Source organism: Dermochelys coriacea, chromosome 10 (assembly GCF_009764565.3).
Source record: "Dermochelys coriacea isolate rDerCor1 chromosome 10, rDerCor1.pri.v4, whole genome shotgun sequence".
NCBI classification, from domain to species: Eukaryota; Metazoa; Chordata; order Testudines; family Dermochelyidae; genus Dermochelys; species Dermochelys coriacea.
Genome location: NC_050077.1, coordinates 8284774 through 8312124, shown reverse-complemented (window position 1 = coordinate 8312124; position 27351 = coordinate 8284774). Strand labels below are relative to the sequence as shown.

The 27351-nt window shown below is 40.7% G+C and overlaps 1 protein-coding gene across 8 annotated transcripts in view; it reads left to right on the top strand.

Moving 5' to 3' along the window:
- The window catches only part of USP22 (ubiquitin specific peptidase 22), a 188671-nt gene that overhangs the window by 142889 nt on the left and 18431 nt on the right, over positions 1-27351 (top strand). For all 8 annotated transcript variants that reach the window (XR_006274714.1, XM_043493716.1, XM_038418521.2 and 5 more), the window contains 2 exons: positions 10680-10849; positions 20518-20665. Coding sequence is in view for 7 of the 8 variants with exons in the window: in XM_043493716.1 (XP_043349651.1) it covers positions 10680-10849; positions 20518-20665 (318 nt within the window). In the remaining variant the exon portion in view is untranslated. The remainder of the gene's footprint in view (positions 1-10679; positions 10850-20517; positions 20666-27351) is intronic.

The following is a 27351-nucleotide window of genomic DNA, read 5'->3' as shown; positions in this document are numbered from 1 at the left end:
ACAAATATCTTCTATCCTTCTCCCTCCCCAATCAAAGCTTTGTGGATTTTTTGTTATTAGTGAAGCTCAGCTCTTACCTGGCTCTTCTGGAAGAGTGTCCTCATTTAATTATGCAATTTCTGACCTGACCAGGAGCAATGACAGTTAGTCCTACCATCTGGGAAAGCATGAAGAAGTTAAACTTACTGTTGACTTACAACAAGCACAGATCCAATATATTTCACTCTAACTACCTACCTTCATACACAGGGGAAGGAGAGAATTGGTTTCTCAGAGCAGTCAGAGTGTTTTTAAGATTTGAAATATATATTGTATGTCAGTTTACAGTTTTACTGGCACTGCTGATTTTTGTGATGTAAAAAAATACAGCATCCATCTTGATGAAAATATATTTTGAAATGTAAAGAGGGCATGAAATTTAATAATAATTCCTACTGGTTATTGTTTCCCGGAAACAATAAATTACTCTTCCTCCCTCATCTCCAAAAGCAAGTCACTTATGATGATGGCAGAACTCAGTAGAATCTCAGAATTAATTGTGGGGAATTTCCACATCAAAATATGGGCTGCTGTTTGCAGAAGCCTCCTGTTAGAAGTATAAACTGAGTAATATAAATAGTGGTGATAAACAAATTCAGCATCCTAACTCTACCTGCATAAGAGAGATTTGTATTTGCATTTAAAGAAGGTAACTAGTGCACCTTCCCAGACACCAAGCATCTGCAGAAACCCCTTTTCCTTACAGCAGACTGTTATGGTGTTTGTTCTCTTGAAGTAATTAGAAGAAGGTGAGTCGCTGATTTAGTCTAGAGACTTGTGGTTGAATGTTTTTTTTAAACTTGGCTGTGGTGAAATTTTTACTATAGCTCTGTGTTAAACTAAATTAATTCCCGGCAGTCATCTTCTAGTTTGCGCACAAACCATGCTACAAGAAATCTTAGATACAAATCTACTCTAACTTGATTCTCAACTTCTTTTACTAAGCATCTCTTTTCCTAGCCACCGTGTGCAGAATTCCTTCTGCCCACAGCGGCCTTGTATAGTGACCATTAAACACAAAGAGTGAGAAATGACTTCTCTTATGGTTAAGACACTGAACTGGAGATCAGGAGAGAGTGTTCCATTTCCAGCTTTGCCACAGACTTCCTGTGTGATTTGGACCTGTGTGCCATTTTGTACAAGGGGATAATAACCCTCCCTACCTCACAGGGGTCTTGAGAGGGTACAGTAAATTTAAAAAAAAAAAAAAAAAACTTGAGAGGTGCTCAGGTACTACTACTGTGATTGGGGTGTTGTAATTACTTACAACCCCAGTAGGCCCTCTCAAAAGGAACATACCAGCCTAAACAATGAAGAAGTGGAAGCATCCAGACAACATTTTAGAAGCGGCAGAATTAATCAAAAGTACATGATGTTGGTTAGGTTTTGACAGCCAAAATGACCACTAATTTCACAAAAGGTCATGCTCTTTCCTGTGTGGGCTTACATGCCAGTCATTCAGTGAATTTCTAGTTTCTGTAGCATGCCCCAACAGAGAGCACTGTGTTGTAGCAACCAGGCAAGGTACTAACAAACTTCAACAGGACTTTATTTTTAGAGTGGAAACCTCTTTACCAAGCTGCTGCTGCACCCTCGGTAGCTCTCACTCCACCTCCTCAACTCCCCCCCCTTTTCCTGTTTTCTGTCCTTTCAGACTCCCAACAGCCAGTGCTCCCAATTCTAATAATTACAAGCAGCATCTAAACACCACATTCCCTCCTCTCTTAAGAAACTCTCCCAATTAAAATAATTGTTGTTCTAACCACAGGAACAAATATGAAATAAGACACTATACTGTTGGCAGAAATATTACACTGAAAACACTGTAGATACTACATAACATAGTCTCTAGTCCAGACAGGTGGTCGTCTGGGTCTGACAGGCCGTCTCTCAAGCCTCGGTTCCAGTGCAATGTCTTCTTGTGTTGATATTACGGTGAAGTCATCCAGTGCAGACTGGGTTTGGCATAATCTCCTCTTGGTGCATAGGCAGGTGCAAGATAAGAAGCATTCCATACCCGCCCATCAGAAAGTCGATAGGTGTAAGGTCCCTTCTTCTCTATGCTTTTAAGAGGAGCTGTGAATTTATGGTCCCTTTTGCGTAAAATTCCAGGTTTTCGTATTCTAACGAAGGAACCACACTCAAACTTTGGTTCCTTAGCACCCCGCCGCTTGTCTGTGGAAGCCTTATACTTTGCTTGGTTCTGTTCAACTGTTTTTCTCGCGTCATCTTCGGTTGGGGCATCAGGTTATGCCTTTAACAGTCCAGCAGTGTTCAGTTTAGTATTCATCTGTTTCCCATGCAGTAACTCTGCTGGTGATCTTTGCATTATGGCATGTCGTGTAGACTGGTATGCTTGCAAGAAATCAGTAGTGAAGGTTATCCACAATTGCCCTTCCAGATTTAGCCATTTGCATACTCTCTTTCAAACTTCTGTTAAACCGTTCGATTTCCCCATTGGCTTGAGGGTAATATAGGGATGACCTTCTTCTGTGTAAAATATTACTCTGTGCTAGAAAAGTTTCAAACTCCAGGGAAGTAAATTGACTACCGTTATCTGAAACCAGTTCTTTGGGGTTACCTTCCCTGCTAAAAACTGAAGAGAGGAACTTAATTACTGTAGCAGAAGAGATTTGTGATGTAAACGCTATCTCAGGCCGTTTACTGAAATAGTCTATTAAAGTGATGGCATAACGGCAGTCACTTGGAGCAGTATCAAAGGGTTCTACAATATCAATCGCCACGTTTTCCCATGCAGATTCAGGAAGAGGAACAGGCTGTAATGGAGGGGTACATGTCACTGCTGTCTTATCATGCATTTGGCAAGTGACACAGGATTTTATGAGTGCTTCAGTTTGAGAGTCCATCCCTGGCCACCAATACAGATTTCGTAGTCATTGTTTGGTTCTGACAATTCCTTGATGAGTATTGTGTGCCAGGTTTATGAGTTTTGACTGTAATTCTTCTGGCACAAGTAGCTGGTATGTACCTCGTAGCACACGGCCATCGAGCAAAAAAAGTTCATCCTGAACTCTAAAATAAGACAGCAAAACTGGGTCAAGGTTTTTAGGGTTACTGGGCCATCTCTTTGTCAGAAATTCCCGTAGTTTTTGTTGAATTGGACACGCTGAACAAGCAGCTTGAAATTGTTCTTTTGTAACTGCAGTAAGAGTGCTTGTAATATGCACAACTACTACATTCTCATCCTCCGGTGGACTATCTGGTGAAGGCAAAGGCAGGCGAGAAAGGCAATCAGCGACCACATTTTGGTTTCCAGGCTTATATTCCAGTTCCTAATTGAAAGAGAGTAGTCTTGCAGACCATCTAGCAATACGATATCCTGCTCTTCCAAGTCCTTTCATGGTGAACAACATCGTCAAAGGGCTGTGGTCTGTGCGCAACTTGAACGTGCGGCCCCACAGGTAAGTTCTCCATTTTTCAGTAGCCCAGACACAAGCAAGTGCTTCTTTTTCAACAGTAGAATATTTCCTCTCAGCATTACTTAGTGTCCTTGAAGCAAATGCAACAGTCCTCTCTGTGTTGTCCTCATGAAGTTGTGTGAGGACAGCCCCAAGTCCATAATCGGAAACATCAGTAGTTACAATTGTGGGCAATGCAGGAGTGAATAGTGCAAGTACTGGACTATGTAAGATCAAGTCTTTCACCGTTTCAAAACTAGTTTGTGCGTCTGTTGTCCACACTCAGGTTGAACTTCTCCGTAGTAATTCTCGTAACGGTTCAATGACCGAAGCATAATTGGGAATGAATTTTGCATACCAGGAGGTAAGACCCAAGAAGGAATATCAGGTTGCAAATCTGTTGGAGGAGGAGCATTTGAAATTGCCAGGATATGATCTGGATCAGGTTTTAGTCCAGCCTATGAAATTGTATGCCCCAGAAAGGAGAGTTCAGTTTGTCTAAATTTGCATTTGGAAATGTTGAGCTTGAGGCCTGCTTTGCTGATGCAGTTTAGTACAGACTGCAGGTTATTGTCATGCTCCTCAGAAGTATTTCCAAACACGATAATATCATCCAGATAGCACTGAACTCCGTGTTGATTCTTCAGAATCAATGACATCGTTTTTTGGAAGGCACTTGGGGCAGATGCGAGACAGTATGGAACACGTTTAAAACTAAATAGTCCCTCATGTATAATAAATTCTGTGAGGTCTCTTATCTTCATGCAATGTAACCTGGTAGTATGCAGTCTGCAAATCAAGAGTAGAAAACATCTTTGCTTCATGGAGTTCTGCAAATACTTCTATGTGAGGAAGAGGATGGCTGTCAATCACAATAGCTTTATTTGGCTCCCTTAAGTCCACACAAAGGCGAATGCCTCCACCCTTCTTCTGTGTCACTACTATAGGTGAAACCCATTCCGAGGAGTCAATCTCTTCAATATTGTCCTTTTGAACAAGTTTTCTAAGTTCCTCTGAAACAGCTTCCTGGACTGAAAATGGTAAGCGCCGTAACTTCTATCATATAGGCATCACATTATTCCGCATTTTAACTTTATGCAGAAATGCATAAGCACAGCCGAGTTTCTCCTCAAGCTGGTGTTGGGTCCCATCTGAAACTGGTGTGTGTACCGCAAGAGTGCTTTGCTGAGGAAGATCAATTCATCCATTAACTACCCTGAGATTTAAAGCAGCCAATAAATCTCTGCCAAGGATAGGAGTGCCTTTGTGGACAATGTAGAACTCTGCAGTTACACAGCAATCACCAAAAGTAACTATTGCTGACAGGCAGCCATGTACTGGAATACGGTTTTTCAAATAGCACACCAGTGAAGTTTGGGCTCAATAAGAGGCAAATAGATGGAATCAGGTAGTATAGATACTGCTGAGCCAGTGTCCAACATTAGCTGAATAGAGTGTGCCTGAGGGTATGGCAGAAACATTTACAGTGCACTTTATTTGTTCTGAAATATGTGCAGTAGTGCTTTTGTCCACACTCAGCACAGTAACATCTGGTATTGTAACTGCATGCACCTGTTGATTGAACTGGCTGCTGCAACATACTTTAGCAAAATGCCCAATATTTTTGCAATGATTGCACTGAGCTACTTTTGCCGGACATCCTGTATAGCTTGCAAAGTGTTGTGGGGATCCATAGCGAAAGCATGCTTTTACTGTATTTTGAATTTGCTGATTCGGTGGTTTTCCATTAGTTTTCCTCTTGTAATCGTTTGTCTACTGCTATAGTGAGCTTTTCTGCAAAGGACTCACAGCCTGGACTGTGCCTCCTGTATCCATACTCATTATTTTGGCGCCAGCTATAGGTGGCTCAATCTGAGGAGCAATGGTTATTGCTTTTTTTAGTGTAAGTTTTGGTTCTAGAAGTAAGCGTTCTTTTACACGAAGCATGGTTGTTTGTTTTCTTAATGACCTGGTCTCTGATCATCTCATCTGCCATATTCCCAAAGTCACAAGTTACAATCAGACTCCTCAGGGAAGCAATATACTAAATTATAGTCTCCCCTGTTGTCTGCTCACGCTGGCGAAATCTGTAGCGATAAGCTACTACATTCACTTTTGGCACAAAAAGATTCTTTAATGCAGTGAGTGCAGTCTCATATTTGTCATCTGCAAGGGGAAAAGTGTAAAATATACACTGCCCTTCTGCTCCAAGGCAGTGGATTAGCAGAGCACGCTTTCTTACTTCAGAAATCTCTGTAGCAGTGATTGCAAGCAGATAAGTCTCAAACATATGGATCCAAGCAGTAAAAGCAATTGGAGGCTAACTTGGGTTTTGCAGAAAGGGTGCAGGTGGGTTCAGAGGCAGAAGATCCATCCTCGTGGCCAAAATGTTGTAGCAAACAGGCAAAGTACTAACAAACTTCAACAGGACTTTATTTTTAAAGTGGAAACCTTTTTACCAAGCTGTTGCTGCATCCTCGATAGCTCTCACTCCGTCTCCTCAACTCCTCCCCCCCTTTCCTGTTCCCTGTCCTTTCAAACTCCCAACAACCAGTGCTCCCAATTCTAATAATTACAAGCTGCATTTAAACACCACACGCTGATTTACTGATTCCCTCTTCAGATTCTGTGAAAATGATTTTATCCCATTAATCGCATCAACCACCATTAGCACAGATAACATGTCTGCTGGCATGGTGGAACATAATAACAGGTGCCTCAGCCTCCACTTCCGTTCAAGCCTGGTTGAGGTCCATGATCACTTATCTGGTCTGGTAATACATCGTCCGTACCTGAAACAAACACAGTGTGGGGAAGAGGTGGGAGTGGCAGAGGAAAGCCTGTGAGTTCTTTGGTACTAAGTAGTAGGGCAGAGTGTCCCTGAAATGGAGCATCAGGAAGATGTATAGTAATGATATTGCACTTGTCATTGCCTGGATGTAGTCTGGAAGGCCCATCTTGGGTGGCCAATTGTGTTTTCTGGAAACCTTCATTGCCAAGTCCTCCTGTTTATGTTCAGGGATAACCTTTGGATCTCAAGCATTTCTGCAGGCACTTTCTTTACTTGTATTGGCTTCCAAAGTTATTTGAAAGAGCTTCAAGAAGCCACTGATGCCAGGCAGAGAACTAAGTTATTCATGCTAATGTAACTGCACAGGGACCTGTACTTAAACTTCAAACTTTCAGACTCTCCAATTTGAGCTTCTTGTAGGTTTCAGCATGGTACCTCTTTGTCAGGATGGCCTGTCCTCTGGCCTTGACATATCTGCCCAGAAATTGGTATCAAGAATCATGGTCACAAATTGTATCTTAACCAGAAAGCATGTTAAAGACTTGATTTGATGTGCAATGCTTGTGGATTCATAGCATTGCTTTGGCTGTGGTCCTCCTTTCAAATGCTGTCAACCCCAGTGCAGGTCTGCACAGTTGCTGATCTTTCAGTAGTGAAACCCTTGCTGTTTTATGTTGCCTGTATATGTGGGCATGAACAACCAGTGTTCTGATTCTCCACACATTCTTGCAAAGTATACAGTAACACAATGTTGTAGGTCTCTCAACAAGCAATTTTTTAAAAAATATGTTGTTGGAAGAAGAGTGAAGAACTACAGATTATTAAGATAAAGCAAGTGGTTAGCCACACAATTTTGAGAACAAAGGAAAGGGATATATACATTTCTCAGATGCACAATCCATGCTCAAGGTGTTGCAGCTCTAGCTTCCCTGCTTCTAGCTTCATCCATACCCCGCCTGTCCATTATATAACGGACCACTAAAAAGAGAGACATGCTGTATGGTGCTGAAGAATGGCCACACAGTTTTTTTCCTGTGTTTGTATTTGTACTGTGCATTGCAGTATGCCTGTTTCACAGTGGTATTATTCATTTATTTCCAATTCTTCCTTTCTCCAACAGTAAGATTAAAAAGGAAATCAATGCCATTATACAGAATGAGCTTACCACCCAGAACACAAAGGTCTGTGCCTGTAATATGTATTGTACATCTTCAATGTCTGCATTTCTCAAGTCCACTCCAGAGACAGTGCACCACAAGCATGAATGGAAACATAGAAAGCTAAGGTACTGTAAAATACAGCAAAGAGTCTGCACAACACAGCAGCCAGTTATGTTAGCTCAAAGTTGAATACCATGGGCAGTCTTAACAAATGTATCCACTCCTTCCTACAGGCACTGTCCTATGGTCAGACACTGATGATGAAGAATGGTTGCCCCAAGCAAGAAGGGATGATGCAGTAGAGGTTTCTGGATTTATTCTTCTTCTAATGATATGAAGCATGGTAATCATATTGCCATGTATTTTAGTCAGCTTAGACATCACAAAACAAGTCACAAAAATTCTTGGGACAGATTATAAGGAGAGGCAGAAGCCCTTCTTTGATTCTTTTTGGTATTTTTTTTTTTTTTGTTTTAAATGGCCCAGGTACAGTATAAGGCATCTCTGTACTAAGACAGTCTTTCGTTTTACACTGCCTGTTACATCTTCAACAAATCATTTTTTTCTTTTTCAGGAATTACAAATAGGAGTATTTTGAACCAAGTCCCAGCCACAGTTGACCCCAGGTACATAAAATTTGATAGTGTTTTTCCAAGGTAAGGATGCTGTAATCATTACAGGAGAACATTGATCTGTGGTGCAGTATCTTACCTCTCATTCAATGCACTGTACTATTTCTTTTCAGAAAACAACTCAAATCATACTGTGGCTGCTACATTCATTGCTGCCTGAGGGCTACACTGAGTGTGCACCCCAGCCAAGTAAGTCCACATCTTTTTCTACAAATCCCCATTTGCAGAGTGTTCATTAGGGTCAGGGATAGCTAAATTTCAGCACTATCTGTGTGTGTTACAGGTCGTCATATCTCAACTCAGTCAAGCTATTATGGCTCCATATGAAGCACCACGTTCGGACGCATGCAAAACTGACATCAAAAGAATTTGTGCAACCATGTAGAGAGTAACCAAGCCAGCCTTCTGAATAGGGAATTCTGCAGCTTGTCTTCTGGTGACCATCTTGAAGAAGGTGCTGCCTGTGATCATAGCAAAGCAAGGTTCAGCCAGAGGCATGTAATATACAGTGCTCAATAAATGAATTCAAAAACGCTGTCTATACTGTTTACCCTTATTTGGGAGCACTAAATCAGACACCAGAAACAAAAGTAATAGGATATAAATACCTAGGTGCAATACCATTTTTTCTACTAAATAGAGCCTCTGGGGATCCTGTCACAGTCTTCCGTACAGCACAGACTTAGTTTCAGTTCTGTCACTAATTATAGGGGCTAATGTTTGAAAGGGAAAATGGAAAGAGACTTTCTCATGCTGAGACAAGCATTGCTGCTCAGACAGACAAGTGCTAAATATCCCCTACCAGGGATTTCCCAAGGCCTCAGTCATTGTACAGTAAATAGTTAGTTCTAATCTAGTGATAACAGGAGGGGCTAGGAAAGCACTGTTGATCAAAGACAATTACTTTTACCCCAGCATGAATATCTCTGTATCTCGACATGATGCACAGAGACGTGTGAGCTAGTCAGAGGATTGTTGTGCTGTTTGCAGCATCATGCTATACTTCAGTGTGCTACGACAAATTAACTATTTAACAAATTGCTAATGTGGCTCATTCAGCTGCTCTGCCTCCCAGCGTGATGATAAAACAAGTGATTACAGTGTTCTTCCTGCCCGGCAGAAATTACTGTAATGTAAATGGAAAACTTTGTGCTGTGCTACAGAATAAACAGAAGCAACAGGATGCTGGAGGGGCAGGGCAGTGTCATATTGCTTGCTGTAGGGATGATTTAGGAGAGCTGTGTATCCATCACCTAAATTCAATATGCAGTTCAACGCAGTAATGTCTACAGTAACCTAGCAACGGGACCACATGCCCCTCCTGGTGAAGGAAGCTAAAAGGCTTTTTGAGCACTATCTGGTGTATTGGAAGAGAACTGCAGCATTTTTAATCACCTCCGCATTGCCATCTGGTGTCTTTTTATGGAATGGCAGGAAAATTCTTCAGTTCTGGCAGATCATTTCTTCTCGGGTTTGCAGTGGCTCCAATAGCTCCATTTATATTGCACAAGAGGAACTGCGTTCATTTTACCTGTCACTAATATCAGTAGTGTGGAGGGATCTACCAGTTCATTTTTTCTTGTTTTGTGGTAGTGTCTTTGAGGATCATTGTATATTTAAAATAATCGTGTTCATCCTCATGATGCTTTTCTTTCCAGCTCATAACTACTTAATAGAGGTGGTTGTGTCAGAATCCTGGGGACAAACACAAGGAGCTGAGCATGATTTTCTTCTCAAATGAGCTTTGCAAACAACTGAAAAGTGTTCCCCATTTGTGGCCTCTTCATGGTGTGCAACAAAGGGTGTTTTCTTTAAGCATCTTGGCTTTCACGCACAAGATACTACCTCTGGGCATTATAGGGCTTAACCACATGTGGCTTCTGTGGGGTTGAACCCAGACCTCTGTGCTGTTAATTAATGTTCACTTGTGTTTTATTTGAGCTGAGTTATGTAGCAACATCCTTAGAATCTTTTACTGAATTTAAAGGTGCTGTGTTCAGACACCCAAACTCTGTAAGGTCAGCACTGTTACAAACTGGGCCTAATGACTTGGGTACAGTCTGCCACCATCAGCACCATCTCCTCATCTGCACAGCGGGGTAGGAAAAACAACCACCTTCTGGTGATCTACGACGTGTTTCGGACAAGAAAATTGTTATTGCAAGATAAAATGGTGCATAATAAAATTACAAAAGCATCTTTTGGCCTAGTGCCCTACATGAAGAAAATCTTTTGTGTTAATCTGTGAATATTGTTGTTTGCTTCGGTTGATCAGCATTATGGCATGTTGACAAAATACGTCTTTCTAGGTGTCCGGAGCATGCCTGTTACCATACTCTTTAACCATTAGCTTCTTTGATCAGTAACACAAGTGGCAATTCAGTTTTCTGTTTGTGGGGTTTTGTTTTGTCCCTAGCCTCACAAAACCCGCATTGCAAAAAAATGTTGTAAACTTGTAGCACTTTCTGGTTTACTGCTGGCTGAATTAGTCATAAATTCTTACAGGATATAAAATCTTCTAAGATGTTGGGGGGGCAGTGTTTTGAATATATCAAAAGATGCAAATGACTGAAATGCTCAGTTTTGTTTTTTTAACTCAGCAGTACTTACATTTCCCCTTCCCTTTCTGTCTTTATAGGTCTACGAGGGCTAATCAATCTTGGGAACACATGTTTTATGAACTGTATTGTCCAAGCACTTACCCACACTCCACTACTGCGAGATTTCTTCCTCTCCGACAGGCACAAATGTGAAATGCAAAGTCCCAGCTCATGTCTGGTCTGTGAAATGTCTACGCTTTTTCAGGAGGTGAGTGCTGTTCACCACTACAGCAGCACCCTGTAATTTTCCACAACTCTTCTTATGCAGAGAGGCATCATAAATAAATTCTATTGACATTATCAGATGGCAAAATACAGTGATAAAAAGGAATGTGAATTTATTGTCAACGAATAATTGAGTGCAGTCCTGCGGTCCTTATTCGGGCAAAGCAGCTACTGAAGTCATCTGGAGTTGTCTGAGTAAGGACCCAGTACGAAAACTCGTAAGATCACTGTTAAAGCTGAAAGAGTGCATCTTATTTATAAGGTCCAAGGTCTAACTGAGGAATCTGTAACAGGCGGAGAGGAGAGTGAGCGAAACTACAGTATGTACCATTGTAGTTTAAGGCACTGGGTTACATTAGGTAGTGTAAATACTGTAAGGATCTTAATTGTGTGTGTTCTTTCCTTTAAAAAAAATTTGCTAGCTTCTCCTATACCAAAACACGCTAATTGCAGGAGGATAATCGGAAGCAACCATGTTGGTACAGTATGTATACTGTGTACATGCATAGGCGCCAACTCCATGGGTGCTCTGGGGTTCAAGCACCCACCGAAAAAAATATCCAGTGCTCAGCACCCACAGGGCCAGATGAATCTTTTGTGGGCTCCACCCCTGCTCGGCCTCTTCCCCCAGAGACTTCCCCCGTCCAGCCTCTTCTCCCAAGACCCCTCTCACCACTTGCATGGGGGGAGGAGGGCGCGCAAAGGAGCACCCAGCAGCAAAAACAAAGGCCAGTCCCTTTTGTACATATACTCTTTCCCTTTGTTCAGCAAGAATACCTGGTTTTGCAGTATACCTTTCTGAAGTTTCCACCTCCTCTCTGTAGGCTTTTGCTGCATGATAGACATTGAAAGATTTTTACTTTGTGAATCACTGTGTTGAAGGTACTGTTGCACTCTTATTTCTGACTCAGAAATATAAGGCCACATGACAGGATTGTAGGTGACTTTGATTTTAGTTTTAAGATGAACTTTCTTTATCTGCCCTGTGCTTTTTACCCCTTCATGAGAGACCTGCCTTCATGGTAAGCAAAAGAAACGCACATAACTGTTCTTTCCTTGGTTAAAAGTGTAGTTTATGCTGTTACAAGGTAGGTGCATGTTGCTTCGAAATAATGTCTGTATGCAGAGTGTATTTTAGTATATGTTTATATTTCATGGCATAGAAGTCCAGGCACACCTAAAATCTACTTACTGCTATTCAGTAGGTTTCAGTTCGCCAAAGATAACTCTCCTGTTTATTGTAGATCAGTCAATCTTGTGTGGTGAAGTGAAGTCCTTTTTTTTTTTTTTTTTTTTTTTTTAGTGTTCTACTAGGGAGTTGTTAGTTTCTGAAATAGTGCTTAACACTTATATATACTAATTTACACTTTCAAAGTGCTTTACAAACATTAATTACATATTAAACTACTTGTATGTGGGTTCATTTCTGATTTACTACTGAGGATGCTGAACTAAAGGTGGGAGGGAAGGGAAGGAAAGTGTGCTCCTGTAGGTAGCAGCTTGAGGATAATTCACACTAGATGTGGTAAATCAGAATAGCAAGGGCAGGGGATACCATTCTGCATAGGTAAGTATTCCAGGCACTGAGTGGAAATACCAATTTCTATAGGCTGTCTGTTTGATTGTAAAAAGCCAAGTATATAGGTACTAATATCATCTACAGTCATCTTGATGTGCCTTCATCAGATTGATATAAACGTTATGTCATCCCATTGTCTTGTAATAATTTGGATGGTCTGTTAGCACTACCATCCTTTTAAAAAAGAGTGGGTGGAGAAGGGGGAAATTACTACCATATCATGAATTGAGGGTGAGATTGCAAAAGCTGCCTGGGGAGCTGGGGATGGTGATTTATTATTTGTGTTGGTGTAGTGTACAGGAGCTCCATTCTTGGAGCTGGACCCCATTGTGCTAGGCATTGTACAAACCCAGAACAACAAAACTGTCCCAGTCCTGAAGAGGATTTAAGTGCACAACTTGCATCAATTTCAGTGTGGATTATGCTTCTAAATTCCACAGACAGTTTTGAAAATCTCAGCCTACATTTTCCTCCAATCAAAATCCATACCTGTGTTTTCACCGATTCTTGTGTAATTCATATTGTGAGGCTTATGATACCATGAACAAGTATAGAATTGCAGCTGTTTAAAATACCAGATTGTAGAGACAGGACTGCAGTGATCTGTGTCCATCTTTATACGTCATGTTGAGATATTTAGGTTATTGTAAGAGTCTAATGTTGGGGAGGGATACTGTAAGTGATATGGGAGAGAGAATTACCACACAACTACCTAGAAGTAAAAATTTAACACCCAGTCCCTCAGAAGCAAAACTGTGCTGTTGATTACCCAACTCCAGAATACTTCCTCCTGTTTGTGAATATTAAATATTATATTATTAGCTACATTTGATAAATCTCTCAGCATTTTTATTAGAAGTCCCTTTTTCCCCATGGGAGCATTTTCAATTTCTGCACACCCACATTTCCATCTAATGTCTTATAATTATGCACTAAACTGCTTATTTCCAGTCCCCTCGCTAATTATACAGAAAGGAGCCCTCTTGTTGCATTTCCAGTGATCAGGGCGGGCTAACCAATAGAGATTCAGTGGTGTGACTCTTATGAAGGAATCTTTTGTAATTTAATTACCAGGGCAACTGCAGTTCAAATTCTATCTCTGGTTTTCAGTGTGATTTGGTTTTTACCTGACTTTCCCTTGGGGGTTAATTGATGTAGTTGTCTCAAGCCATCTTATTAAATGTCAGATAATCAGGGCAAGGGTTAATTTTATCCCTCCTCCACCCCCCTTTCTTGAAGGCATGATCTTATCCAAATGGAATGCCAGGGACTCTAGTGAGAGCATGCAAATAAATTCAGCTTAGAAAACTAAAAAAAAGTGAGATCTGCCATTTGAAAATCAGAGTGAATTTTGCCAATTGTGTTCCATAAAAAAATAATGTTGTTCTGCTTTCCAGTTTAGGATCAGTTGCGTAGGTTGTACCAGTGGTTTCTCCATGATAAACGTCCACTGCATTTACATGTTTGGAAGTGACAAGTTCCTTCTGGTTGAAATAGAGTGATGGTGAGCAATGAAGGTGTCAGTTGTTTGTCACTGCTTACATCAAGGGAATAGTTCTTTCCCTGTAAATTCGCTAGGTGCAGCTTTGCAAATATTTCAGCATCAAATTTCTGGTGTTTGTTTTTAAAATGTATAATTGCATCTATTAACATTTTAGCTCATGCAGTTTACCTCTCAGTGAAAATAATAATGTAATGAAACCAGTTGTACTGCATAGCCGGGAAAATAAAAAGGATTTGGGAATGGTCAATATAGTTGAAACTGGATTTTATAAAAATCAAGACTGAAAATGTATAGAATCTGTTAATTGAGCTATGACAGGTTTCAGAGTAGCAGCCGTGTTAGTCTGTATTCGCAAAAAGAAAAGGAGTACTTGTGGCACCTTAGAGACTAACAAATTTATTAGAGCATAAGCTTTCGTGAGCTACAGCTCACTTCATCGGATGCATCGAAATGCATCCGATGAAGTGAGCTGTAGCTCACGAAAGCTTATGCTCTAATAAATTTGTTAGTCTCTAAGGTGCCACAAGTACTCCTTTTCTTTTTGTTAATTGAGCTAGTTAGCTTAATGGCTTTTCACTAGTATTTACTTTGGGTTTACCAATGAAAATGAGTTCAGTGATGGTCTAGTCCCTAAGGGATATTTATTCACTTTACAGATGACTTTGCAATATGGCATGATTAGCAGGGTGTCTCTCCAACTACTATGTGACTGGAATAGCAGGAACACCTGGGGATATTGCAGGTTGTGGCGCATGCACTCACACAATGTAAAGAACAAAGCCTTCTCTTTTCCTGTCATTACCCACCCCTGTGAGTCTGCAAAAGAATACAGTACAACTAGGTAGGGAGAGTCTAGAAACAGAGACGCACAGGAAAAAGGAGAATGAGAAGATTTATTACTTCAGTGTGTAAGATGTTAGGCCTTGTTGAAATGGTTTATGTAGAAAATAAAAGTAAGTAAATTCTGGTTGAAACCTGCACAAAGGGAAGAAAAAGTACCTGAAGGCCTTTATGCTAAACATCACAGACTTAGGCTTTACTGGGCACATACAGTATTGTCCTCTATTTGAGTCTAAGCAATGTTTATATAAAGTCAAGAGTTAAAGAAAAGTAGAAAGAAGAATTAATACCACATGCTCAGCAAAGCATCTGTATAGATTTATACAGTAGAAACGCCTCACAATCCTTAAAGTTCCATACTCAGTAAAGTTCCATGGAACTTGTGCCCATTCAATAAACCATAATAAATTATTGCATCTGAAACAGGTATAGAATTTATATCTATGCTTGTGAAATTGGGATCTTCCAAGTTGCATGAAACATTACTGAGTGTTAAGGGACCTAGGATAGATATTTGTATTAGAAGCCAAAACATATTCTTCCCTGATCCTCCACTGTAGACTTCCTGTCTATTTAAGGTTATTAAGTTGAAAAATAATTCATAAGTGAAACTTTTAATTTTTCCAGTTTTAATAGAGTCCAAAACAGGAGTTAGGCCTATAAGAACTCTTACTTGCAGCAAGAATGTTAATTTGGTATGTATGCAAGATTGCTCAAGTACTTTTGTTTATTCCCATAGCTGGAACACCTCCCCCCATCCATTTTTGATGGGAGAAGAGCATCCCTGCAGTGGTATAGCCTGTGGGGTCTTACCTGTTCTAGCTCTGTCCGATGAGTCGAGGTTGCTGTATATTGCTACTGAGTACTAATTGTGTAAAACGTGTATGATGAAATGTAGAAATCCTATATACATTACTGCTAGAAGTAGCCATGAGCCAGTGTAAAAATACTAGGGCAGGGCATATTTAAAAATGGACACCTCAGCCCACAAACATTTGGAAGAAATAGATGTCTCTGTTAAGGATTGTGCACTTCTACCCCTTGAGTTGAGGTCTATGGAAAACCCACAATACACATCTCTGAGACCCCCAAAGTGTTCGCCAATAAAACTAGGGAAGATCAGACTTGACATTCTTGATATTTCAAAGCGAATAAATGAGCAGATTTTTGAAGGTTTTTGGAAAAAATGTACAATCTTTTAGGCCGTTTTATACATCACAAAGAGGCAAAAAAGCCATAACCTAGCATTTTTGTTAGTCACCTTCAAAAGTGCAGAAGAAATCAGTGTGTGCTTATAAGCATGCCTTGTACCTGGTATGCTCTGTTAGCTCTTTGTAGTGTTTGAGCTCTAGAACTAAATGCCTGCATATGTTTGTATGCAGAAAAGTAACTTTTCCGTATTCTGCTTTACAGTAGAGTCTCCTGAAATACTTGAAGCACTAGAGAGCCTTACAGTATTTATAATTAAAAATCGGTAATGACAAAACTTTAAAATACCAAGTATTAAATATACAATAATACTAACACTTTAAATATTGATTGAAAAAAATTTTTAGTAGTTTTCCCTTAGTGAGATTCTTTTAGTCCTTAGATATAAGCACACAAATTATATTCCAATGAGCTCAAGGTTTAGAAGCACAACTATGTTTCTATTTCTCAACATGGAGCGGGACACAGTGGTCTTTGTAGGTTGGAGAACAATTCAGTTAACATGGGGACAACACTTTGTCACTTGCATCGACATTTTTTTGGTAAGCACACTATAAAATTAGAAAAAAATATATTTTATATATTTACCACAGTTGAAGATGCAATTAGTCTGATCCTTCTAAATCTGTATTGGCATTGGTTGATTTGTTTCTATTTCAAAAAGGTAATATGCCTATAGAATTGTACTTACATTGGTAGTCTGTAAGCATAGGTGCTGGAACTAAGTGTCCGGGGAGGTGGTGTCGCACTCCCTGGCTTGAAGTAGGGTGACCATGTTTCCCTGTGCTGAATGTGGGACACCTGGTAAAATTACTCGTATTCAGGCATGTTCAACAGCAATCAATCCGAACTATGCAGTACAAACATTCAAATTAACATCAAGTTGACTGAGTCCCTGTTAAAAAGAAATACTGCGTAGTTGGATTCTTTTTATTTACCTTCTTATCTTTAAGGCTTATGGGCTCACACAGGGAGGGGGTGACACACACACTCCTACCCCCCTACACACACACACACACACTCTCTCTCTCTCTCTCACATGGGGGAGTGACCCTCCCTGCCTGGTGCTCTTCGCCCTCCATTCCTGGCTGGGTCCCCGTGACTGACCCGCCTCTCCTGGTACCTGGCGCCACATCTTCCCGAGGTAGCACATGTTGAGGAGCATGCAGAATCACATGCCCCCCTTCCCAGATTTGTGCCAGGATTCACGCCAGAATATGGCCAGTAGCAGCCTTTTGGCACCATGTGGGAGGGAAGGGACAGGAGCTGCTTCCAGCTGCAGGGGAGGAGGGGGGTGGCCAGTGTCTTTTCAGAGCTCTTCTCCTATTCCTCCCTCCTTCTCCCCCCTCCCCGCGCAGCATGTGGTTGGAAGCAGCATGTCCCTTCCTGCCCGCATAGTGCCGAAAGGCAGCTAACACCTCCAGGCTGTTGTTGGCCACCTACATTACCCAGCCGCCTCCAGCTTAAGTGTGGGCAGGAAGGGGTTAAGCCCGTGTTGTGCACCAGGGCCCAGGGAACCTGACTGCAGGGGCTTCAGCAACCTCGGCTGGCCAGAGAGCTGACTCAGCAGGGGAGGGTGTCTAGGGGACGAAGCAGCCCCGTGCTCCCTGGAGGCAGGACCCAGGGGGTGGGGGTGGGTGAAGAGGGTGCTAAGCCCCTGCCCCAGAAGTTTCTGTGGAGCCTGCAGGTTCGGGACAGGAACAGTCTGAAAATCGCTCACCGACCACCACTCCAGAGCTTAGCTGAGGGGCGGAGTGTTCCCCGTGCCAGCGCTGTGTGAGGTTTAGGCACATGCGCCCAGGCCAGAGGGTTTTCCCAGGGCACCAGCCCAGCCATAGGGGAAGGTGAGCCAGGCTGTGGGTGAGCTGAGTGCTCCAACCAGGGGCTGGTTCTCTGCACAGCGCTGGGAGTGGGACATGCCGCGCCAGGTGGGCTATGGAGGAGCAGCAGGACTTGGGGGGTGAAGGGGCAAAGCAGGGAGAGGAGAGCAGTAGGGGGAGCACATAAAGGGCTGGTGGGTGGGTAACAGAGGCAACACATAACTGGCCACTGTCTGGCGCCTGGCCACATTCACCAGCCAACGCAGCGTGCAGCCAGAGCCAGCTGGAAACAGGATGGGGGGCGGGGCCCTGCTGGCCGAGAGCTAGCACTCAGCAGGGGCTGCACTGACCAACCAGCAGGGGGAGCAACCAGCCCCACATGCTGTATCTTTGCCCCACCACCAGCCTTGCACACCCACCCCCATTGTCAGCCACTGGAGCCCCCCACTCACTGCTAGTGGGTGTGCAGCTGGCGAGCAGGGATCCTGCCAGCAGCAGGACCCACTAGTACTGGTATGGGAGGATGACAGAAAATTCGGGACAATTTGCCCATTTTTAAGAAAAAGTCAGGACACCTGTAGGAGGGCTTAAAAATGGGACATCTGGTCACCCTGGCTTGAAGTGGTTTCCATTATATATAGGATTTACAGTTTGGTTCAATGGCTTTCAGCACCCCCACTATACAGATTGTTCCAGCGTCCTTGTCTGTAAGTAGTAAAAATTTGCTAAGTAAAAAGGCATAGGGACTCTTACTAAATATGGTATGAGTGGTGCTTTTGTACTATATATTTAACAGTACTATGATTGGGTGTGTTTCCAGTTTCCATATGGTAATAGCCAATAATTTGATAGTTTCTTTTAGATTCCTTTCATCCTAATGAAGCACTAAAAGAATGTAAAATCTGCTGGCAGGTCTAGTGTCTGCAGTGGAGTAATTATGGAGAGTGCTCTTGGTTAAAATGACCAGAGAGCTCTGAGACTAATTGCAAGGAGTGACAGAACAGAGAAGTTTTATTGCTGCAGTTTCCTGAATAATATTGAGCAGTAGCTGCATCAGCAGATTTCAATTACCGCTCCAGTCTCCTGGTGTCATTCTTGTTGGCATCAGAGTTACCTATTGATCCTTTTATTTATAGAAGGGTTTTTTGCATTGTTGGGCTGTAGTGGTATAGTTCCTTGTTGGAAAAAATAGGGGCTTATAGAAGAAAAGAACTTTATTTGCAGAGAAATTTGACAAAAGACTACAGAGCTTTATACAGAAATGAGGACTAGTGAAAAAATAATCTTGACTACATTTCACCTACAGCTAACCCCAAAAGAGACTGTACAATTCCTCTAGCCAGCTTTGCAGCAGAGTTTTTGCAATTTTACTGGTGTGAAAAAGCTCACAGGAAAAGAGCAAAGAGAAACCCAGAAATAATGATTAAAAAAAAACTTCTCACCAAATGCATCCGATGAAGTGAGCTGTAGCTCACGAAAGCTTATGCTCAAATAAATTTGTGAGTCCCTAAGGTGCCAGAAGTACTCCTTTTCTTTTTTCTCCCCACTGTAGTGAAATAACCCACATCGCTACTTTTTTTTTAATCTGCTGCATATTCTTTATGTGATGGAAGAGTTTTATTGAAAAATATACCTCAAACATAAATAGCAGTACTTGTGGCACCTTAGAGACTAACAAATTTATTAGAGCATAAGCTTTCGTGAGCTACAGCTCACTTCATCGGATGCTACTCTGAAACCTGTCATAAACAGAAGTGTCACTTATGAGGTTTTGTCAACAGTTAGCATGGCCTCGCAGGACACCCTTGATGGAGAACGTTTCTTCAAAGGGCAGGGGAGGTCGAACGATGCGTTTTTCACTTGTTTGAAATGTCACTTCAGTTAGTAAATTTGGAATTGAACTTTTACATTTACAGGAGGAACTCTTGACACAGAGATTGTCTATGTGGGGAAATTTACCAGGAAAACTATGCCGCTATAATTAGCAGTATAGTTATACCGGTGTAACTTCCCATGTGGACACTGTTACTCAGGAATAAAAATGCCTTTTTCTGGTTTAGCTTATGTTGCTTTGACATACTGGTATGTATATTTCAGTAAATTTCCCTATATATACAGACCTTTAGTGTGTAGTGGCCACTACTCGCCAGCAATTACCATACATTGGTGTCTAGGGGTAGTTAACAGTAAACATTGATATTTTTTTTTCCAGTGGCCTCTACTATTGTTGTTTTTCCCTAATTCTGTGTAAGTGTATAATATACAAATATGCTTGTTGACTCCTTAAATGTCTGGGTATGTCTTTAATCTAGAGCAAATACATTTTTAGAGATTCCAGCATGCTATCCAGAGTAGGCAGATTTGAGTACTGTTCATTTCTGTCCTCAATATGACATTACTCATAATGCAGGCTAATCACCACAAAAACAGGAAGCTGCAAGAATGAAAAATATAAAAGGTGCCTATAACTTAAATAAATGTGTCCGATGTATTCTGTTCCCAAACCAGTTACTTGGAGGGTCTGTTTAAAAAAAAACAAAACAAAAAAACACACCTGAACAGTTCAGTGTAAGACTGTCAAAAGTAAAGTTTCATTCAGCTTCAGTTGCCTAATTCCAGTCACTAACTTCTTTTATGGCTAAATGCACAGAGACTGTGTATCATGTTAACAATCATGTCCTTTTCTTTGCTTTGAGCAGTTTTACTCTGGGCACCGATCTCCTCACATTCCATATAGGTTATTGCACCTGGTATGGACGCATGCAAGGCATTTAGCAGGGTACGAGCAACAGGATGCACACGAGTTCCTCATTGCTGCATTAGATGTGCTACACAGACACTGCAAAGGTAAGGCTTGTACTGGCACGTCAATGAAAAAGGAATAGTGAATCAAAAAAAGTTAGCGATCTCTTCTTAAGTGAGGTAAACGGTTTTCCAGCACAGTATTCTCCCTAGTTAGCAAGTTCCTTTTTTAAATGTGTTTTTCCCTTTCTCTCAGACATCTATCAGACTTTTCCTCCTGCCAAAATACCCACATTTAGAGAGAGAGAGAGAGTACATATTGCTTTGAGTCACGAGCTTGCCCTTTTCTTATTGGTTATGTGAGTCAGTATCTTGTAATTTAAATTGCCATCCAAATTCTATTTATACTTGAGGTATTTTAAATTCTTATTCAATGCATCAATAAGGTACTGACTGAACACACAAAAGGAGGCAAAGTAAGTGTCCAAGACTGTTTTGCTTAAATATTACAGTACTGTATTCATGATACACAACATCTTAACAGCACTAAGAATGAAAGACCAAATGGAACCCTTACCTCAAAATCCATTCAGTCTTGAGACCTTGTCTCTCAGCCTTAATAATAATATTATAAAGTAGCCAATTCTATTTACAGTAGAAGTGTTGATTAGCACATTTTTAAAGATGAACTAACAAGATTTTAAGAAAGGTTTAAGATACAAAATCTATGAATTGAAGAGAATATACTGAATATGTAACCTTGTTTGTCTGACCCACAGTTAGCTGAACTAGTTATTTGATGTGCATAAAGGGAATTGATACTCCATAAGTCTAAATTTATTGTCTTGTCACTCATTTTATTTAGATACATGAGGTGGTGGTGTACTTAAAACAATCTGCTGCTTTAAATGTTAGATGCTGTTATTTTTGAAGTTGTAGAGCACTGTAGGTGTACACAGTACTTTTACAAAACGCCTAAAAATGAGTTTTGAGGTTTACAAGAGGAGGACTATCAGAGGGAAGAATACCAGTGCTTGATGTCTGGCTTTTATCTTTGAAATACCCTTGTACATTATGGAATGCAAGTTTGAATATACTGGGTAATTACAGTGAATGTATTTGTTCAGATTAATAATAGACAAGATATCTTCCCAAAGAGAGGGGGTGGGTGTCTGTGTATGTAAGTAATAGATTCTATCTGGACTTTGGCCTCTTGTTTTCTGCTGATCCTGAAGAAGCAGTCTGTAAACTTGAACATTTTTCTTTTCTTTTGAACTTTTTAAAGTCTCTGAATCATTGATTTTACAAATCTTGACTCTTCATCCGTTAGCTACGAGCCCCTTCATATTTCTTGGGCTTTTATTAACAAGTCTAAGTGAGAATAGTAACTTTCTTCCTGAAACTGTAATGAGAGAGCTTGCAGCTGCCAGCAAAGGTTCCTATTCTCTTTTGAAGTTTAATATTAAAGTATCTGAAAATATTTTGTCAACTGAGAGTCAAATAGTAGCTTTAAGTAACATACCTATGTGATAAACCTTACAGAACTAACTCTAGAATGAGCCTTCCCCAAGATTCCACTGCCACTGCTAAAATCTCAAGGGTGTTATACACCACAGGCCTAGGAGAAAGTTTTCCCTTTCCAACCAAGCAGTGAAATATAGTGGCTGCATAGCTCTGTTAAAATGCTCAGTGGTAACAGAGAACATTCAAATTGTCATTAGGCTTCAGAGCTAATATTTCATTCAGATGCTTTTTCAAGCTGTCAGTAAGGTTCCAACTAAACTATATATTTTACCATGTTGTCCAATGCTAGCTGTAGGTCAGTGATCTGCAACAGTTACACCAAGGTTTGGTTACATCCATGCAGTTAGATCAAACTGTATTATAATACTGTAAAGGGTGAAGTGTAGATGCCAGGACCATGACCTCTATGCATTCAGAAGGGTTTTTAAAGCTCAATTTCTGAAGAAATGGAGGCAGCCGTAGGGGATGGTATAAGTTTGCAGACTGTCATTGCAAGGTAAACGGTACAATCAGATAGATAGTTATTGAACTGTTTGAGACCTGCACAAACCAGGAGGCTAGTATGGACACACTTTGAACTGTTTCAGGAGGAAATGGGTGGCTTAGCTATATAATGTGAAAACCTTCCTGGTTACATATATTTATGTACTCATAAAATACTGCTGCTAGTGAGAATGTGCATACTGTTGTTGCACTAATCAGATATTCCTTCTGTCCCAGTAGTGTACATTCAGATTAGATAGAGTTTTTGAGGCTTGCAGTTCCATAGCAATCTACATCTGATATCACAAACACTTCTTTGTTCAAGAGCCCCTGCACCTGGGCATCGCTCTGTCACTACTGACCATCAATTTGGAATCCCCGAAATTTCATGGTGCCTTTATGCTGAAAACTGCATAATTGCCCAGCTACTATAATGAGGAGTAGTGGAGCTATTTGGTGTAGATTAATCTTTTCTCTCTCCCCAGCTTCTTAAAGCACTGTCTGTTTCACCCTGAGAACAGAGGAAGGTTTGGATTATCTTATGTGCACAATCTGTTTTGAGCTTGAATAGTAAAACATAGGCCACCAATATTTAGTGAAAGTAAAAATTAAACTTTACAGCTCTGTTTCAGACGCAGTACACACCTAAGCAGCTAAAGGTTCATATCTAGGCCGGCCTGATGGTCTTCAGGAGAATAGTCTGTTAGCTGGTGTGGATTTGTTTGGGCCCCAAGCTGGAGAGAGCAGCACTGTTTTTGAGTTACTCCTTTTCTCTATGTCAAGTGGAAAGAGGAATCATGGAAGTGTGTAGTTAAGGTGGCTAAAAGCCATGTATTCTCAGGCCATGCAGGAGCCTGCCTGACCCCTGACACAAGTCAGAAAAACTCTGAAGCTGAAACACAGAATAATCATACACCAGTTCACTCCATCCATGCTCCTGATTCATCCCCCATGCCAGGGAGCAGGGCTGGTAGAGAGCCTTTCTGCCAACTCTACACTGGCCAGGAAGGGCCTCTAAGCAGGGGTATTCTCAGAGGTCTGTTTTTCCCCCATTTTAAACCTCCCTTTCTGCTGCTAGAATAGCATAAAAGTATCTTAGAGTAACTGAGAATCAGGCCCACTTGTTTAGCACCTGTGCCTTGTACACCATTCCTTTCCAACGGGCCAATCCGAAAAGCAGCGTTGACGTGTTGGAAAGGGAGCTAGATTGAGCTCTCACCAGCCGAAAGGATGGATTAGCAAAAGAGAGAGAGCCTCTGGGAAGACAAAACTGGTGAATTGTGGATTACTATTCTTCCCTTCCTCTTCTCCAAAATACATAGTGCTCTGTCCTTGAAAGCAGGTAATCCAATAGCTTCATGGTGGCACCCGACCCTTACCTGAACTTTGAATAGTGCATTGCTGTCTTCTGCCTCTGGTTTTAAAAAACCCTTATTTGGGCTCTTAAGCATTTTCAGCCAGATCATGCAGGTTGTTAAATGGCAATGTGCTTTGTATCTGCATCACTAGCCAGGGTAATTTTAATGGTTACGTTATTATGGCGGCGGCATATCTGGGCACTTGCAGATGCTGTAGCTGAGGGCTACTTCCACCACCTTGCTGATCGTCGAGATTCAGGCTTTGTTCTTTATTGGATCATACCATCTCAACAAGACAACGTGGATTTAAAGCTCAGACTGCCTTGGGCAGGCAGTGAGATCTTGCTCTATTTGCCTGAGGAATAAACTGGACATTAGACAGTCTATTGTCATATATCTTCAGAACATAAATTTAACCATGTATGACAAATTAATCTGCGGACTTTGAAGTCTTGATGTGAATGGAAGAAGGTACAGAAAATATGTAGAACAGTTACCTGATCTTTATTGCATACGTTTTTATACAGTTATGCAGTAGACCAGATGTAAAGGCATTGTTTACAACTTGTCCTCCCAGTATTTGATGTGGGATTCTCTGGGATTTGAAAATCTCTAACTTGTATTAGAGAAAAGTAAAACTGTATAATGCTGCCCTGCCTGAAAATTGTAAAATTAGCTTTTAGATGACATCAGTCTAACCTTAATGACCCCTTATTTGAAAGAAATCCACCTAAGAGCTCCCATCCTACAAGCTCCCCTGAAAAATGGAGCTGATGACATCTGAACATTTTTTGTTTCCACCTAGTATGTATTCCAGAAATGGTATAGCAGAATTTAGGATAATTTGTACCTATTTAAGCGGCAGAGAGTCCAGTAGCACCTTATAGACTAACTGACTTGCATCCGATGAAGTGGGTATTTACCCACGAAAGCTTATGCTACAATACGTCTGTTAGTCTGTAAGGTGCCAGAGGACTCTTTGCCGCTTTTACGGGTCCAGACTAACATGGCTACCTCTCTCATACGTGTACCTATTTAGTTTCTCTTTCTTCTTCAGGGCTTGGTTGCACTTGAAAGTTCATTCAGATTAAGGTAGGGTGTGAATTTCAAGCACAGTAGTTAGTCTGGAATAACTCCATGTGTGGATTTGCTAGTCCCAGGATAGGAGAGTCCCCTCGTGGAGTTATACTGGAACAGTAGAACGGTTATACTGGAATAGCTCCATATGTAGACCAGCCCTTATGTGCAAGACCACAGTTAAAAGTTGAAATTCAGGCCTGTGGAGGTCCCTGTTAAAGATGAAAACTCCCATTGACAGACTGACCTTTTTCTTGTTCCAAAGACATCCCCAACCAAGCAGCAAAGAGTAGCACAGGCACAAATTGGTAGCACCAGATGCATGCCTGAGTCACTAAAAAGAAGACATACTGAGTTGTACGATGGCATATAACAAACTGAGCAGATTGAACTATGAACAGAAGCTGGTAATCCATTACAGTAATTACATTTTCAAAATACAGTAGAATACTGCATACAAAAATTAAATTCAAATAACATTACTGTTTAGACGCTAGCTTTTACAGCCCAGTAATTTTAAAGGGCATTGTCAAAATTGACAGGTCTGATGTTGAGCCTAACATTATATAAATTTTCTCCTGATTCTGAAGAACCTGACAGCACCTACCCTTAACAAGGTTTGCCACATAGCTGAGAAGTTTGGATTCTATCTAAGTGACATACAGCAAATCCAGAATTCTGGGTTTGGGAATCAAGGGTGTGCACATTGCACTGTACTGTCACACATTCTGCCAGACTGCCCAGTTCTTGTGAGCAGGTAAGGGAGAGAAATCTGCAAAACTTCTAGTCTTCTAAGTTTCTTGTAAATTTCAGTATGTACTGCCCGCTTGTGAGAATGGAACTTTTCAGCAGAGGTATGGAACAACGTGTCCCCAAAGTTAAGCTGGTGGAATTAGTTTCTGATGTGTCCCTTTTTTAGTTAAAAATAAAAAAACTAAGGTTGTGAAACAAAGCATCGTGATACTTTTAAAGAAGTGCCAGACTCTGGAGAAATGAACATGCAAATGCTACTATAATGTTTGCTGTTGATTATTTTATGGCCTTTCTATAAACATATCTAGTATGCATATGAAGGAACATCTAATATACTTAAAGGAACTACTGCTTGTGAACTGTAGCCACTCTTTCAGTTTTCCAAATTAAAGAAATGATTACACTAGTAGAGTGATTATAGAATGTTTACATTTAATCTAAATCTATGCAGTTTAATATGCTGGGGCAGAGGGACTCCTTCTTTATGATTTAATCAGAGCAATTTGTGTATGCAAATATTCAAGCTATTGTGGGGTTTTGTTTTGTTTTTTAAATAAAAAAAAAACCTCTTACCTACTTTGACTGATTTCTTTTATAAGAAATTACTTTTGTACCTGGTGTGATTTGTTATGACTATTATATAAGCCTGTGAAAGTAGAATTTACCATATATGATAAATATGCTGAATACAACCTTAACTACAACAGCACAATCAGTTGCAGCTGCTAGATTTAAGTTGCATAGTATGCTTCCTCTCCCTGCCTCTTCTCAGTTCCTTTATATTTTTATTTTTATATATAATATATTAATATATATATATATATATATAATATGTAATACTGACAAATGTGAGGAGGTGAGGAGGTGGCAGTATTATTTTTTTTCCTTCTTTCCAACCAGATATCTTGGGAAATGATGTGAGTGGTCATGCCCTTCTGTTTAGCTGTGAACAAGCTTGCAGGATATTCTTTTGAGACCCCCTCATCACAGAGCCTAATTGACTTGTGTAATTGAAAAGGGACTATTCTTATTCTCCTGTGGGCAGAAATGGCTGTCTATTAAAGTATGCAGCAGGGACATTACCTGAGGGCCAATGAAAATCTGTAGAGCCTGTTTCTCTGCTTCAGCCCTCTCCAAAACAAGAAAAAGGGGGGGAAATAGATTTCAGATGGTGGGATTATAGTGACAGTAACTAGCTCTACAGTGTCTTTAAAGGGAATTGAAATGCAGATTTAAAAATGAAGATAAAATATCTTAAATCATTATTCAAATCCATATGTAGTTTTACAAATTATAAATGGTCTTTTATAAAGGTGAACAGCAAGGTTTTATATTTTTTAAGAATTCATTAGATTGACTTGAACTTTGAGCATAACTTAAACCTTTTAAAAATCCTGAAGGTTCTAGATTCAGGAGGATGTTAACTGAAATCTATATTTTGGAAATCCACATGTTGAAACTCTAATCATAAAATTCTCATGGTGGGGACTGGAGCCACTTTCAGCTGAGAGCAGTATGTTGTAAAACTAGACTGTAAATCTACTTGCAATGTATATAGTCTAACTTCTTTTAAAAAAAAAAAAAAGTTATTTACTT